The sequence below is a fragment of the Enhydra lutris genome, unplaced genomic scaffold, assembly GCF_002288905.1.
Source record: "Enhydra lutris kenyoni isolate GAN:26980312 unplaced genomic scaffold, ASM228890v2 scaffoldscaffold24, whole genome shotgun sequence".
Taxonomy (NCBI): domain Eukaryota; kingdom Metazoa; phylum Chordata; class Mammalia; order Carnivora; family Mustelidae; genus Enhydra; species Enhydra lutris.
Genome location: NW_019154108.1, coordinates 12,920,251 through 12,938,044, shown reverse-complemented (window position 1 = coordinate 12,938,044; position 17,794 = coordinate 12,920,251). Strand labels below are relative to the sequence as shown.

At 38.9% G+C, this 17,794-nt stretch overlaps 1 protein-coding gene across 4 annotated transcripts in view; it reads left to right on the top strand.

Annotated features, from left to right (window-relative positions):
- Window positions 1-17,794, top strand: part of LOC111150708 (integrator complex subunit 7) — a 91,591-nt gene that overhangs the window by 1,236 nt on the left and 72,561 nt on the right. For 3 of the 4 annotated variants that reach the window (XM_022508251.1, XM_022508253.1, XM_022508252.1), the window contains exons 2-3: window positions 12,649-12,778; window positions 15,306-15,452. In XM_022508251.1, the coding sequence (XP_022363959.1) occupies window positions 12,649-12,778; window positions 15,306-15,452 (277 nt within the window). The remainder of the gene's footprint in view (window positions 1-12,648; window positions 12,779-15,305; window positions 15,453-17,794) is intronic. The other variant, XM_022508254.1, reaches the window with a different exon arrangement.

Below are 17,794 nucleotides of genomic sequence, written 5' to 3'. Positions count from 1 at the left end.
ATAAGAGTTTCTCAGACTTTTTAAAAAGCTTTTAACTTCTTTTGATTAACATAAAAATGTCACAACACTCCAATGAGATATTCCTTTGATTGAGTCACTTAGTGCATCCCCTTCAGTCAAGAAAATAATGTTCAGCTTTTTACTTTCTCTTACCAAAGCTGTAGGGCTTTTCCCCTATGAAATATAAAATTATAATATTAAATGTGTTTTTTAAACACTGCATAACCTTTTCCTTTCCAGTCTGGAAATTTCTTCCTTTTTCCCCAGAGAGAGTTGCAGGTCCACATATCTAATAACCCCACCAAATCTAAAGACATTTTCTACCACTCTGGGCCAGGTGGGCTTATATCATAATGATGGTGAGATGGGTTGGAGAGCAAAGGTCAGGATCAGACTCTGAGATGTCAGAAAATCTAGAATTGTTTAATTCCTAAAAATTTGCCATTGTGTTAAGGAAAAAAACCCCACAATTTTTGCTGCTTAGAAGTTGAAATAGAAACGTTTCAGAACTGTAAGAAATAAATGGATGGCCATTGAGTGTTTAAGTATAAACCAGCTGTCAGTCATAGGTGTTAAGTGGTCACTTTCAGTTCTCCCAGGTGAGTATTTCCCAGGTAAGTCTCCGGCCCAGAAAGAAAATTTGAATAATATAAGAACAAAACTTTTGTTCTTTTTCACCTCATCATGCTATATACCTTTTAAAGCTGTTAAGAAATTAGATTTCAGGGGCGCCTGGGTGGCTCAGTGGGTTAAGTCTCTGCCTTCGGCTCAGGTCATGATCTCAGGGTCCTGGGATCAAGCCCCGCGTTGGGCTTTCTGCTCAGTGGGCAGCCTGCTTCCCTCCTCTCTCTGCCTGCCTCTCTGCCTACTTGTGATCTCTGTCAAATAAATAAATAAAATCTTAAAAAAAAAATTAGATTTCAGAAATAGCCAGTTTCATTAGAATAGAGTTCAGTATTTTAACTATTCAGTCATTTCATGCTTTATCTGTTAAAATATATTTGTTTTATGAGTGGAAGTTCATAGGGTCAGAAGGCTACAAATTCTAACTTTCTTTTAAATTCTAGACCATCTAGATGGGAGTTTCCCAAAGTGCATTCCAAGGAATACTGTTTCTGAAGTATTTTAATAGGAGTTTCTTACTCCCATAGCCTCTCTTCCTGTTCTTTTCACCCTCCCCCCTACACATACAGACACTCACATCCATACATCTGACTTACTTCCTCAGGGTTTGTACTAGGGAAACAGCAACAAAACAAAACAAAGCTCTTGCCTCTATAGAACTTACCTTTTGGACAGAAAAAACAGGCAGCAAGCAAATATAGTATGCATATATTTTGACAAGTAGTGATAACATTCTGTAGAGAAAAATGAAACTAATGAAAGGGGCTAGAGAAAACTGGGTGTGGGATTGGGGTTGGTTTGTTATCTTATATAGGATAGTCAGGAAAGGTCTCACTGGTCAAATAGAGGAACAGCAAGTGCAAAGGTCCTGAGGTTGGAGCCTGTTTTGCATGCCGGAGTAGAATGATGGACATTGAAGATAAAAAGATAACCAGAAGCCAGTTCATGTAGGGCAGTACACGTCATTGAAAGACTGGTCTTAATTCTGAGTGAAATGGGACACCGTGGAGGATTTTCAGCAGAGCTATGGCATAGCTGACTTAACATTGAGAAGATCAATTTGGCTGTTGTGTTGAGGCTACATTGACACGGAGGGCCAGAGATGAAAGTAGGGAAACTAGTGAGGATGCAGTTGTAACAATCCAGGCAGGGGAGGAAAATAGTGGCTTGGGCCAGGCTCGTTTTAGTGAAGGTGTGTGAAATGCTGAGGTTCCGGATATATTTTGAAGGTAGAGCCAATAAGATTTGCTAATGAATATGCTGAGAATGTGAGAATTAGCGGTCAGGAAAAATTTAGAGGTTTTGGTCTGATCTAGAAGTATATATTGCCATTTACTGAGTGAATGAAAGTGAAATCAGTTTGGGACTGCTAAATTTGAGACATCCCTGAGTCATCCAAATGGAGGTGTTGAGTAGGCAGTAACAGATGTGTACAGATGTGACCCTTGAACTGCATTGTAAAGTAACAACTATGGCACTAGCGTCCTAAGATACACACTTGGGAAGTGTCATTTATAACCTGTTGCGCTTTGTTCTGAGCCTTTTGAACAAGCATGGCAGTAAGCTATTTGTTTCTGATCTCTCTAGGAATAAATGGATGCTGTTTTGAAGCTGAGTCAAGTCCATTCCTTCAGGCTGCAGTTAGCAACACAGGAAAATAATCACGTGATAGCCATTCATTCATCCAGCAGATATTTGCGGATCACCTACATTGTGTTAGTCACCGTACTCAGAGTTGGGGCTTTATTAGTGAACAAAACAGCTTTAAGAAGAAAGCAGGGCTAGATGAAATGCGGCTTTGTTGGTCAGGACAAGAAGTTTGGATTTTATGCCAAGTGCATCGAGAAGACACAGAGTCTTTAAGCAGAGGATTGATTCGGATTGGTTTACATTTTTATAGATCACTCTAGCTGCTACATAGAGGTCTTTCTATCCCCTTTTTAGAGTTTTAAGCAGATAATCATGCTGACTGAGTTTCTGTGAAGACTAAGTATATAGAGTTAAGTTTTAGAATCAGGTATGACTTCTATTTATCTGACACATTTAATAATATGGGTAATCATTAATGTAGGCATTATAAAGGACATATCTGACATAAATTAATCAGTATAACTTTTTCACTAGTGTAAGTTCTGGATAGTCTGAACTGACCGAAGGTGTCCTGATGATTTAGGGAAACCTATGCAAGATCTCCTTCACCCTGAGTGAAAAGGAGAGAGTCTCCCTTAAATGATATCACTCAGCCTATCTCATTCCTGTGAGGTTGCCTGAAAGGGTGAGGTGAAAGAGTGAGACAGGGAAGGGAGTGGTTCCCTTTCTTGCCCTGGGCTATGGGAAGGGAGGAAATACAGAAGATGGAGTTGTACTTGAGGTGTCAGGGAACTTACTGCTGCATGAAAAGTGTGATGGGGTGTTCAATGAAAGATTAAAATATGAAATGGAAAATTGATATAAATCAGGACAACTCTGTATTCTCCGTATTTCCCCTCACTTAGCCTAAAACGTGAATTTTCAGACCATGAAAGAGACTAGTGATTGCTGTTACAGGATCTGTATTGGGACAGATGTGGTTGGTGTTAGGATGAACAAATAGGAAGCTTTGGAACTATCTTCATACCCCCTACTAAAGAGAGAGAGGCCTCTGCAGCGAGGTCTGTACAGGTGACTAATTCCATCCCATAAGTGATTGATTCACAGGTAGACATGTGACCCACACTGAGTCAACCAAATTCTCAAGAATCTGTGCCACCAGACCTTATTTTGTCTGACAGTGTCAAGAAGTGGACCTGTAAGGTCATGTGGAATTGACAGTCTTAACATCTCAACTCCTGATGGGCGATCACTGGATGGGTCATGAGCTAGTCCAAAAACCCAAGGCCCTTTTTCAGTTCTTACTGAAATCCACAGACTCATTTTTATAGATGGCCAAGAGCTACTGTCTTGTAACTTACAAAATGAATTGTTAAATATTCCTGAAAGTTGGTATTCGTATATAAACTAATTTGTTAATGATTCTAAATCAGTGTTCCGTGTGCGTGCCATACAATATTGCACACATTCCACCATGTGCAATTACAATTTGTGAAATTCGGGTGAAGGGTGTTTTATTATCAGTTGAGTTGACTCTCATTTCAGTTTTTTCTATTCCTGCTTTTTAAATATAATTTTCTGAGACTTGCCATTGTTGATTTACTAAGTGATGGGTTGTTAGGTTCCCTTATAATGTGTGGTGCGTATTTGTGTTGGTATTTTTCCTGCTCTTACCCCCATTTTTAATGAGTCCACTTTAAGATATATATGTGTTATGGTTATTCTTTGAGTCATCCTCACTCCTTAGCTGAAGCAAACGTGTGTAACAAACTCTCCTAGAATGTGCTTGTAAGGTAATGTGCGTTAGCAGTGTTCTTCGTAATGGTACTCGTCATGGTGGTGGTCACTTAGCATCTTGTGATCACTCCTCCTGTGGTTGCGGAATGACCCACATTATACGTCCACCTCACTAGGGTGGAAGCAGAAGCTCACCTTCTGGCTTCCTTTTCAAGAACATAGGATATGACCTTAGCCCTGCCGGTCAGACAGACCTCTTCTGGGCTCTGCTCAGCAGTTCAGCAGTGTAAGAAGGCATAGTTGGAGGGCACGGTCACAGTTCTGTGCCCTGGCAGCCACAGCAGCTATGATGATTCTAGGGGACAGTAGCAGCAATGGCTACAGGGTTCCTGGGTGTCAGTAGAGCTGATTTTAGCACCCTCTGGTGTTTCCTAGCAACAGGACTTACCATCTAATCAGTCTGGCAGGGTGGTATTAGGTGTTCTTAGATATTTAGCCTTGAAACTGTTAGGTTTTTAATAAACTCATGATCAGCCAGTAGCTTATGTTGCTTGAAGCTAAGAATCCTGGCTGATACATGTTACCTGGAAATGTGTATTGTTTTGAAAACTTGATTACTGTACATAACAGTCCCCGAGTTTACCATCATTTAGTTATTCTCCCTCAGTTCCCTAGAATTTGTCTTTTTCTCAGAATTACATCACTCTAAAATCGTAATTTAAATATCCCTTTTAAAATCTTAACCTCTGTCCTCTAGTTAGTTACTTTGTCGAGATGTATTTTAGCATAATGGTTCAGGACCGTGGGCTCTGGAGCCCGATTGCCTGGATGTAAATCCCATGTCTGCCATTTATTGGCTCTTGTCTTAGGCACGTTGCATAACCAGTCTTTGCCTGTGTCTGTCATCTTTAAAACGGGGTAATAATAGTACCTAACTTCTATGACTGCAGTGAGAGTTTAATTCATGTAAAGTGCTTCGTAGCGTGGCACAGGATATGGGCCATCGCCATTTCATGAGTAACTGCTGTATTGATCATTCTTCACTTTCATTCAGACCTCTGTACCTTCACCTGTCTCCTTTGCCCTACCCATCAGACTCTTCCTGTTGTTTCCTCTGTATCAAGCTTCGATTTCATGGTGCCACATTTTATTAACTTCATCAACTTTCTTACCTGCGCTTAATTTTATTTACTTTTTTTTAATATTTTATTTATTTATTTAATAGAGAGAGAGACAGAGACAGAGAGGAGATCACAAGTAGGCAGAGAGGCAGGCAGAGAGGGGGAAGCAGGCTCCCTGCTGAGCAGAGAGCCAGATGTGGGGCTCGATCACAGCACCCTGAGATCATTTTACTTTTTTTTTAAGATTTTATTTACTCACTTGAGAGAGAGAGAGAGAGAGCATGAGCAATGGGAGGGACAGAGGGAGAAACAGACTCCCCTCGAAGTAGGGACCCTGGTGTGAGGTCCAGTCCCAGGACCCTGGGATCATGACCTGAGCCAAAAGCAGACACTTAAACAACTGAGCCACCCAGGTGCCCCCTTGCCAGCACTTTAAATTCTCATCCAAGATTCCCTTTTAGTTATGTGTGACCAGAGGCAGCCAAAAATTGCTAGAGAAAGATTGTAGGGTACGTGGCTATTATCAGAAATGGTTGCAAACTCAAATGGGCCTTCATCACAGAACCGTAATACTACACTGTTTCTTTGGTCAAGACTCCCACCTTCTTTAGTGACATTTCAGATCTTTAAAATTTTCAAAAACTAGAAATTCTGTGTATTAGGTGAAGTCTCACTTCATTTTTAAAATTTGCCAATTAATTCAGAGCCTTTAAGAAGCATTGTTATCTAGGGACACCTGGGTGGCTCAGTTGGTTAAGCAGCTGCCTTTGGCTCAGGTCATGATCCCAGCGTCCTGGGATCGAGTCCCACATCGGGCTCCTTGCTCGGCAGGGAGCCTCCTTCTCCCTCTGCCTCTGTCTGCCTGTGCTCGCTGTCTCTCACTCTCTAACAAAAAAAAAAGAAAGAAAGAAAGAAAAAGAAACATTGTTATCTATCAGATGAAATTTGTCTGAGGGCCAAATTCAGTAAACTATTAGTTTTCTAACTCCAGTATAGGCAGGACCATTAAATAAAAGGGAAGTGGTAGAGGATAGCTTAAGGCTCTTTAAGTTCCTGCCTCCTCAAAGTAGCTAAACAGATCCCTGGGCGCTAGCCTCAGATTTGGTAGGTTTGAGTAGAAGTCTGGCACAGGTATATTTGAAAAGTTTTACAAATGTTTCTGATGCAGAAGCAGAGCTGAAAGCCACTAGCCTAGCAAAATGTTCTGCACATATTAAGTGCTTAAACAGTCTAGAATAATAAATTTCACTACTGTCAAATGAAATTTGAATGAATAAGCAATTTACAGACAACCTATTTTAGTTCTCCCTAGCCTACTTGCCTGTTGTAACTGTTTAAAGCACTGTTTAATTACAGGCACTGAAAAGAAAGAGAGCTCTGTTTCTTTGGTGGGAGAATACAAAGAAAGATGAAGAAACAGCAGTCGCATCCCTACACCTTAATTTCTGGTTTTAGAACAAGATCTGACTGTGCTGAGTGCCTGTTTTCAGGTGCTTGCCTTATTCTAGAATTGAAATTGGCCCAGAGCAAACAAGATGGGTACATACCATACCACCCCAGCCTAGGATTCTTGCTAAATCCTAGGTCTTAATATATTTCTTTCTTCTCTGGCACCTTAACTTCTGTCCCTCAGAGCCAGTCTTGCTTCTTGTTTCTTTTTCCTAAAGCTGTTATATCAGTTGTTAAGCAAGAAATTTACTATTCTTTAACTTTATCAGCCCTGTTATAGGAAAGAGGGTCTATTTTATCTTAAGGAAGTAAAATTTGACAGTATTAGAGAAATCAAAACATTTCTCTGGCCAGATTCAAAATTATCTTTGGTACACTTTAAGTCATCATATTTAAACCAATGAATGTGGTCTGTGGTTGTGTTTTTTAAGGCAAAGTGAAACATCATATTCTGTCAGCCAAACACCCTCTGCATGGGCTGCCTCCTACTTTACCTTTTTCATCCCAACCAAGGTTAATTCATTACAAACAGAACTTTACTCCCTTCCGCATCACTCAACTATAGGCAGAAAGAAGAGGAAAAAAATCCGATTACTGTGGATTGTCCCACCAGATTCCTGCAGCACACACACACAAACACATCTGTTCCTTTGTTTCCTCACCTCCATCCTCAGACTTGGCCCTTCTTCTCCCCTTCCCTTTTGTCCTTACTGCCCTGTGTGTGTGTGTGTCCTGTGACCCCTTTGTCAAGTCAGGTCTTTAGAAAAGCTTTTAAAGCTCCGTGAGCCACTGCCAGTTACCTGCAACATTTCCATTGGCACCGTGTTTGGTTGGAAACCGACTCCAGGAGCTTTAGTGGCAGTTTTTCTGTGTATGGAGGTGGGGGGTAGGGGAAGAAAGGAGCAGGCAAAGAAGGGCTATGTTCTAAATATCTCAATTAGAAACTTGAATTAATTTTCCCATAAGAATGTTTACTATAAGTGGTTATTGGATTCTGGAATATGATGAATGCTGATAGGGCTGTTTTTTTTCCTGCAAGGAAATATATTCCAAGTACCAAATAACCAATGTGAGTGCATTTATGGAACTCAAACCGTTAATAAGTTGTAGGAATTGCCTGTGCAGATTTACTCTGTGGTTGTCTTTTGTATTGAAACATAGTGACAATCAATAAAGAGTCCTCAGATGAATATTTCCTTTGTCATTTTTTAAAAGTGAGCAGAGTTTATTGAACAATATTCTAGGCACTTATTCTTGTATGAATATGGATATAATTAGCATTTTATAAGTGCTAAAATACTAAAAAATATTTGAAACTTAGGCTGTTAATGCCACATCATGATATTCATTCTAAATGAATATTTTTTAGGGATTGAATGTTATCTTTGTTTGTTGGGTTTTTCTTACATTTTTAAAGTCAGATTTATTTAGGTATAATTTATAGATAATAAAATGGATACAGTCATGAAACTACAACCACAGTCAAGACACGGAACATTTTCTTCACCCCAAAAACTTTGCCTGTATTCCTTTGCAGTCTATTTTCTTTCTCTAGCCCCTGACAACCACCGATCTGTTCTCTGTCCCAAAGTTTTGCCTTTTCTCAATTGTCCTATAAAATAGCCATGCAGTATTATAGTCTTTTTTGGGTCTGACTTCTTTTACTTAGCACAGTGCTTTTGAGATCTACCCTGTTGTTGCATGAATCCGCAACTGTTTCCTTTTCATTGTTGGGTGGTAGCCCATTGTATGGATCGACCACAGTTTGTCTGTTCTTTCAACAGTTGATGGACATTTGGGTGGTTTCCAGTTTGGGGCTATTACCTGGCTGTGAGCATTTGAATACAAATTTTTGTATGGACATAAGTTCTCAAAGCACTTGGATAAATATTTAGAAGGAGGATTGTTGATTTTTAGTTATCTTTATAAAAAACAGCCAAACTGTTTTCCAAAGAAACGTATAGTTTTGCATTCCCACCAACAATATATGAGAGTTATAGTTGCTCCGTGTATCCTCCTGAGCACTTGGTATGTCAGTCTTAAAATTTTTTTGCCATTCTAGTGGGTATATAATGGTATCGTAATGTAGTTTTTCGTTTATATTTCTCTGATGACCAGCAATGTTGAACATTTGTTAACTACATGTATTTCCATGTATATGAAGAAATTCATATTTCTTTTTTAATGAAATTTCTCTTCAAATCTCGCCCATTTCAAAAATCAGGGTGTCGTCTTGTTGATGCACGAGAAGTGTGGATGCTGCCAGTGGAGGTATTGGGTGGAGGCTGGAGTCGTGGGTTGTGAATTCACCCAAGGCAGAACGAAGGAGACAGTAGTTCACTGAATACAGCAGAGGAGACTGTGAGGTGGCAGTGCTGGAGGGGGAGTGTGGCGTAGTGGGGGAAGTGAGCAGGCATGGGAACTATGGGATTTTCCATTTTCGATACCTCTGCCTAATTGTAAGTAGCCCATCGGTCAGCTGGGGCTTATGGATATTCTGAGGTGGGTTGTTCTGCTCAGTGGTCACTGTGAGCCCCTTTACCTTACTCAGTTTCCACTGCTCAAGCCTGTGGCCTAAAAGCGGCCTTCCACATCGTCTTTTATGATAGGTGTTCTGTAATTATTTTCTGGTGTGTGGCTTTTCTTTTCATTCTCTCCGCAGTGTCTTTTGAAGAGCAGAAGTTTTTAATTTTGATGGAGTTTCTCACTTTTTTATTTTATGACTTACGCTTTTTGTGTTTTATCTAAGAATTCTTTGCTCAACCCAAGCTCATAAAGATTTCCTGTGTATTTTCTTTTTATGGTTTATAATTTTAGCTCTTACATTTGGGTCTGTGGTTCATTTTGAGTTCATTTTTGTGTATGGTGCAAATTAAGGATCGAGGTTTTATTTATTTATTTTTTGCTTATGGATTTCCACTCATTCCAGGACATTTTGTTAAAAAGAGTATCCTCTTTGTGTGTGTTGAGTTTGAGAAGTTCTTTATAGATTCTGGTTATCAACCTTTTGTCTGTACTGTCATTTGCAAATATCTTCTCCCATTCCGTGGGTTGCCTCTTTGTTTTGTTGACTGTTTCCTTTGCTGTGCAGAAGCTTTTGATCTTGATGAAGTCCCAAAAGTTCATTTTCGCTTTTGTTTCCTTTGCCTTTGGAGACATATCTTGAAAGTAGTTGCTGTGGCTGATATCGAAGAGGTTACTGCCTATATTCTCCTCTAGGATTCTGATGGATTCCTGTCTCACGTTGAGGTCTTTTATCCATTTCGAGTTTATCTTTGTGTACGGTGTAAGAGAATGGTCGAGTTTCATTCTTCTACATATAGCTGCCCAGTTTTCCCAGCACCATTTATTGAAGAGACTCTCTTTTTTCCACTGTATATTTTTTCCTTTTTGTCGAAGATTATTTGACCATAGAGTTGAGGGTCCATATCTGGGCTCTCTACTCTGATCCACTGGTCTATGTGTCTGTTTTTGTGCCAGTACCATGCTGTCTTGGTGATCACAGCTTTGTAGTAAAGCTTGAAATCAGGTAATGTGATGCCACCAGTTTTATTTTTGTTTTTCGACATTTCCTTAGAAATTCGGGGTCTCTTCTGATTTCATACAAATTTTAGGATTATTTGTTCCAGCTCTTTGAAAATTACCAGTGGAATTTTGATCAGAATGGCATTAAAAGTATAGATTGCTCTAGGCAGTATAGACATTTTAACAATGTTTATTCTTCCAATCCAAGAGCATGGAATGGTCTTCCATCTTTTTGTGTCTTCTTCAATTTCTTTCATGAGTGTTCTGTAGTTCCTCGAGTACAGATCCTTTACCTCTTTGGTTAGGTTTATTCCCAGGTATCTTATGGTTCTTGGTGCTATAATAAATGGAATCGATTCTCTAATTTCCCTTTCTGTATTTTCATTGTTAGTGTATAAGAAAGCCACTGATGTCTGTACATTGACTTTGTATCCTGCCACATTACTGAGTTGCTGTATGAGTTCTAGTAGTTTGGGGGTGAGTCTTTTGGGTTTTCCATATAAAGAATCATGTCATCTGCAAAGAGAGAGAGTTTTGACTTCTTCATTGCCAATCTGGATACCTTTTATTTCTCTTTGTTGTCTGATTGCTGTTGCTAGGACTTCTAGTACTCTGTTGAACAAGAGTGGTGAGAGTAGGCATCCTTGTGTTCCTGATCTCAACGGGAAGGCTGCAGGCTGTTTCCCATTGAGGATGATATTTGCTGTGGGTCTTTCATAGATAGATTTTATGAAGTTCAGGCATGTTCCCTCTATCCCTATACTTTGAAGGTTTTAATCAGGAACGGATGCTGGATTTTTTCAAATGCTTTTTCTGCATCAATTGAGAGGACCATGTGGTTCTTCTCTCTTCTCTTATTGATTTGTTCTATCACGTTGATTGATTTGTGAATGTTGAACCATCCTTGTAACCCAGGGATGAATCCCACCTGGTCATGGTGGGTAATCTTTTTAATGTGCTGTTGGATCCTGTTTGCTAGGATCTTGTTGAGAATCTTAGCATCGATATTCATCAGTGATATTGGTCTGAAATTCTCCTTTTTGGTGTGGTCTTTGCCTGGTTTGGGGATCAAGGTAATGCTGGCTTCCCAAAACAGATAATCATATCAAAAAATGGGCAGAAGATATGAACAGACACTTCTCCAATGAAGACATACAAACGGCTATCAGACACATGAAAAAATGTTCATCATCACTAGCCATCAGGGAGATTCAAATTAAAACCACATTGAGATACCACCTTACACCAGTTAGAATGGCCAAAATTAGCAAGACAGGAAACAACGTGTGTTGGAGAGGATGTGGAGAAAGGGGAACCCTCTGTTGGTGGGAATGCAAGTTGGTGCAGCCACTTTGGAGAACAGTGTGGAGATTCCTCAAGAAATTAAAAATAAGAGCTTCCCTGTGACCCTGCAATTGCACTACTGGGTATTTACCCCAAAGATACAGATGTAGTGAAAAGAAGGGCCATCTGTACCCCCAATGTTGATAGCAGCAATGGCCACAGTCGCCAAACTGTGGAAAGAACCAAGATGCCCTTCAGCGGACGAATGGATAAGGAAGATGTGGTCCATATACACTATGGAGTATTATGCCTCCATCAGAAAGGATGAATACCCAACTTTTGTAGCAACATGGACGGGACTGGAAGAGATTATGCTGAGTGAAATAAGTCAAGCAGAGAGAGTCAAGTATCATATGGCTTCACTTATTTATGGAGCATAACAAATAACATGGAGGACATGGGAAGATGGAGAGGGAAAGGGAGTTGAGGGAAATTGGAAGGGGAGGTGAACCATGAGAGACTATGGACTCTGAAAAACAACCTGAGGGTTTTGAAGGGGCGGTGGCGGGGGAGGTTGGGGGAACCAGATCGTGGGTATTAGGGAGGGCAGGTATTACATGGAGAACTGGGTATGGTGCAAAAACAATGAATACTGTTACACTGAAAAGAAATTTAAAAAAAAAAAAAAAAGAGTATCCTTTCCCCATTGAATTATCTTGGCCCCTTTGTTAGGCCATTGGTTTGAGACCTTTCTTCTTTCCTAATATTAAGTACCTGATGTTATAAATGTTTCTTCAAGAACTGCATCGGCCACATCACACAGATTTTCCTTTTGTTTTCATTCAGTTTAAGAGATTTTTCTAATTTCCCATTCACCTATGGCTCATTTAGAAATTGTTCCATTTCCAAATATTTGGGCATTTTCTAGCTATTTTTCCTCCTAGCAATTTCTAATTTAATTCCAGTATGGTCAGAGAACATAACAAAGTATGGTTTCAGTCCTTTTAAATTTGCTGAGATTTATTTTATGGCCCCAAGTATCCTTAAAATACTCAACCTTTTTTTGAAAAAAAAAAAACAACAAAAAACAACTTATTTTCTTTCCATCATCTTATATCTCAAATGGCAGTTTACCAAATTACTATTTAATAGGCCATGTTTTTTTTTTTTTTAAAGCTCATGAATTACAGTGGTACCTCACCTAATCGTGAATGACTGTTATTTTATGGCTGTGGGATGCCATGTGGGTATTTGCTATTTCTGCCTTCTTGTAGCCACAGGTTTCTAAGTTGTTCTCTCATTTTCGTGCTTTTCATAGGTCTAAGATCCGGCAAACTTGGTGAACAGTGTGAAGCAGTTGTTCGCTTTCCCAGGCTCTTCCAGAAGTATCCATTCCCTATTCTCATCAATTCTGCATTCCTAAAGTTAGCAGATGTTTTCAGAGTTGGGTAAGTCTTTTTAAAGCCTCAGTGTCCTAAATTACTTTGCTCAGATTTCTCTGTTTGTGATGCTGTGGTCTTTATTGTTTTTGCCCTTCTGGACTTCCACATGGTTAGTGACCATTTTAGTGGATGTATGGGGCAGTCTGCAAAACTTTTTGTTGTGAAGTATAATGGCATTTTAAACAACAATGAAGTGGCAAGTCAGAGAGGACTTATTTCTTTGGGGAACAGAATAAATTCAATTAAGATAATCTTAATGTATATATTATTGCATCTTTTGGAAGTATCTTTTGGAAGTATCTGGAAAAATCTAGCACATTGTTCTGAGAAGTTCCTGATTTAGTAACTTATTTTATAACACAAGATTACATGTTACTGTGAAATGGCTGAAACATGGAAAGACTGGATAAATACTTTTTAGATTTTTTTTTTCTTCCCACCAGTCCCTCTTCTGCTTCTTCCCACTGTTTTCCATGCACTTGTGTGTTTATATACACACCAAGTCAGACTTGAAGAAGGATGTGTAGAATTAGCTTGAGGGTAGAGGAAGATCATCTGACCTCTGGCATTGGTCATAATACGATGGAGGAGATTTAATTTATCCCTGGGGCTTCTCTTTCTGTCACTGCCATCTTGGTGTCCTGCAGCAGAACTGCAGACATTGCCAACTGCTTATGCTTCGTATTCTAAGTGTAGGTTTCATACCACCAAACACCGTACGATTCCTGCTTGGAGCCTCCATTTTCTCTCAGTACATCAGCAGAACAGTGTCTCCAAAATCTGACTCCTGACAGCTCTCACATGATCTCCTCTGATCTTGAGTATGTTATTTTGGCTCCATATTCCTTTCTGATACTTGAGTGTTTGTTCCTTTGTGTTCTCCTTTCTGTAATATATGCTTAGAGCTCTTGGCCTTGGCTTTAACCTTTCTCATCCTTCCTTCTAATACATGTCTGAGGATGTCAGATAACATCCAGGCAACTGATAAAATAGGACACATTGGAAAGGACTGAAGCTGGAATTAGTTCTGTCCACTGTGGGAGGAGAGAGAGACAGAGCTGTAAATGCTGAGTTACAGGACATCTACTATCCTCTATAACAGACTTGAGTTTTTTATTTCCTTTCAAATGTATAGTAAATGTTTGCCAAGGCAGTTCCATCAGTTCATATTTTCACCAAGATCGCATACCTACTGACCACAACCTAGTCAGCCTGGTCTGTTAGCTTTATTATTTCTGATTTGCTACGTATAAAATGGTACTTCATTGCTGTTCTAACTAGCATTTTATAAATAACTTGTGAGGTTGAATATTTTGCCATAGGTCTCATTTTCTTTATTACAAATTTTCTATTTATTTGCTTCCTTAGTTTTTGTCTTTTATATGATCTTCTTTAATGAAAATCCTCAAACATACTAAATTTTTGTGAGTAATGTCTGTATTTGATTAGGTGAAGACGTGAAGGGGTAATGGGGACATTTATTTCACACATCTGTAATAATACGTGTAACTAACGTTTACTGAGCTCTTTCTGTGCATCCAATGCTGTTCTCGTTTTCACGTGTGAGTTAAGTACTGTGATCAGCATTAGATAATTGAGGATATTGAATTGAGCAAAGAAGTTAAACTTGTCACAGTGATAATACAGTCAGAGAGAGAGACAGAGCCAAGATACCAGTCTTGGCAGTTGGTCTCCAGAGTCTGTGATATATTACCTTTCTGACAGTTTGAACATTTGTGTTTATTGTACATAATAAATTTAAGAATACCTGGATGAGCAGTATGCACGACATGAGAAAATTACCGTTTTTAAGAAGCCTGTCGGACATTTGAAAAGGATTCCTTATGTTTTTTAGTTTTGGCATTTCAGGTAGGCTAACAAGTGCAAAAGCAAAAACTTGAGAATCCCTCTTTCAACATGGTGAAGTAATCAGATATGCTAACCACTACCAGAATCATGTCATCTGCAGATTTGGGCCGTTTCTCTTCCTTTTTGATCTGTGCACTTCCATTTCCTCTTCTCAGTACACTAGCTTGAACTTCCAGCAATATGTTCTGTAAGAGTAATGAGAGGCCTTTTTGCCTTTTCCCCAGGATTCTGGGGAAAGCATTCATTCCTTTGCCACTTAAATATAATACTAGCTATATACAGGCTTTTGGCTTATATTCTTTATCAAGTTAAAGCAGTTCTCTTCTATTCCAAGTTTGATTAGTCATGGATGAGTTATTGAACTTTGTTCATTGTTTTTCCTGCATTGATATGATCATGTAACTTCTTTAGCTTGTTAATGTTATGAATTACATTGCTTAATTTTTTTATATTAAACCAGCCTGGTCTTCCTGGATTAAAAACAATAACACCATTAACAAAAACCGAAGTATAGGCTTCAGCTCTTTTAATGATGAGAAATAATAAGAGATTGAAAAACATGGGCCTGTTGCTAAAATTTAACGTTGTTTTGGTTGCTTTGATTCCTAATTAAATATTACTTTCCTAAAGTGGTCTAATTTACTTTGTCTCTGGTTCTTCACAGAAACAATTTCCTGAGACTGTGTGTTCTTAAAGTTACTCAACAAAGTGAGAAGCATTTGGAGAAGATTCTGAATGTGGATGAATTTGTGAAGAGAATTTTCTCTGTGATTCATAGTAACGATCCTGTAGCAAGAGCCATCACACTCCGGTATACTCTGTTGCTATAATGAATCACCAAAGATTGTTTGAGTTGCAATTATATCCTCAAAAAGGGCAGTATGTTTCCTTTTTTCATTTTGAATGTTAAGAATTTGTTTTTTCAACCAAGATTCCAGGCAGAAATATGGTAACCACCCCAATCTATACCTGCTCTTCTGATACCACCTAGGATCCTGTTTTGGTTGTGAATTATTGCCTAACTTGTGTTTGAAATGTACCTTTTTGTAGGTTGACATTCTGATCAGCTAACTGGGGTTGGAATCTAGCTTAGCCTCAGCTCATTTTGAACTCTTACCTTCCTGATCTTGTTCTGTTTCATGTCGGTTTTTCTGTTCACCCTTGGCTGTGTGCTCATTTTTATATGCAGTAACTTATATTTGAACTCCTTGGAGAATGCCGGATGGAACCACTGTAGTATCTCCAGCCTTTTCTTCTCTTTCCTGGAATCTAAAAACATTTTTTTTTTTAAATATTTTATTTATTTGAGAGAGAGAGAAAGGGAGCAGGGGTAGGGGCTGAAAGAAGGGAGAGAGAGAATCTCAAGCAGACTCCTCACTGAGTGGGAGCCCAGTGCAGGGCTTGATCCCATGATCCTGAGATCATGACCTGAGCCGAAATGACGATTGGGATGCTTAATTGACTGAGCCTTCCAAGCATCTGCCCCCCGCCGTGCATTTTTTGTTTAATTTTGCCAGCATTTCGTATTGTAAGCCTTATATTCAGCTTGAACCATGTTGTCTTTTTAGGTCTGCTATCTATGGAATGAATGTGTAATTTTTAGACTTTTGAAATTCACTTTCCTAAATTTTAGGCCTCACATCTGACTTGCCTTGTTCAGAAGTGATCCTTCTTTTTAATCATGAAGTCTAGGATGTCACCACTTCTCTCTGCTTTCCCATCAAGAGCCAGGTCTTCCGTCTTGTGCAGAATTAAGTGCTTTTGTAATTCCTCTGCCTTTTGAGTGATTAAATTATGAGCAGAATGTAATATTTTAAAGTCAGTTAATTGATTTTATCTTTTAAAAACTATATATAATAGAACAGAATTAAATTTAAAGATAGTTTTACCTTTTGATTCAGCAAATTCACTTACTGGAATTTTTTTCTATAAATCATTTCTAGAAGTTGGCGAATATATGTGTACAGATGATCATAGTATCTTTTTTGTAAGAAGTGAAAAATTGGGGCAAAACCGTGTATTGATAGGGGAATAACTTATGGGCCACTGTATAACTTTTAAAGAATGACGTAAGTGTGTATTTAACACAGAGATATTAAGGGGCACCAGGATGGTGCGGTTGGTTGAGCGTCCGACTCTTGGTTTCAGCTCAGGCTGTAACTCAGGCTGATGAGATTGACTCTGTTTGGGCTCTGTGCTCAGCGTGGATTCTGCTTTCTGAAGGGAAACTTTCTCTCTCCCTCTATCCCTCCCACTCGTGCGCTCTCTCCCTCAAATAAATAAATAAATCTTAAAAAGAAAAAAAAAGTAGTCAAGTGATGTCTGTTTTTAACTCATTTTTATCCATAATATTAATATAGGTGTTTATATAGGCTCAGGAAAGAATCTGGAGGCATATATATACTGTTAACAGTGATTATTTGTGGGAGGGGTTATTGGGCTATGCATCACAAGAGAGTTTTCTGTGTGGTTTTGCAATGTTTCAATTATTTTCCACAAGCATAGGTTTTTTTGGTTTTTTTTTTTAATCAGAAGACAAAAGAATAGAATTTAGCTAGTGGAATGATTCTATAAATGATTTAGAGCTAGTTTGAGTGTTTTAAGAAGAATATAGATCAATATTTGAATAATCCATTCATTTTGCTCTTTCCAAGTCATGGCAACTGGGCTTTGCCACAATTCTTCATTGAAGAACTATTGCTGTCAATAAAATGAGATTTCTAGAAAGCTTCCAGATTTATTTATTTATTTATTTATTTAGAAAAAGCACTTTATAGGAAATCAATCAGATTGAAATTATATTTTTCAACATTAACACTTGATGCAAGATGCAAAAAATATTAAAAGAAACTTGAATTGGGGCACCTGGGTGGCTCAGTCAGTTAGGCGTCTGACTTTGGCCCAAGTTGTGATCTCAGGGTCCTGGGATCAAGTCCCACGTCTGGCTCCCTGCTCAGTGGGGAGTCTGCTTGTCCTTCTCCCTCTGCCCCCTTGCCTTGTGCACACACACACACACACACACACACACACACTCTCTCTCTCTCTCTCTCTTTCTTTCAAATATATAAATAAAATTGTAAAAAAGAAGTTTGAGCTAAGAATGTTAGGGAGTCCAATTAACACTTAAAACATAGTACGGGGTACCTAGCTGAC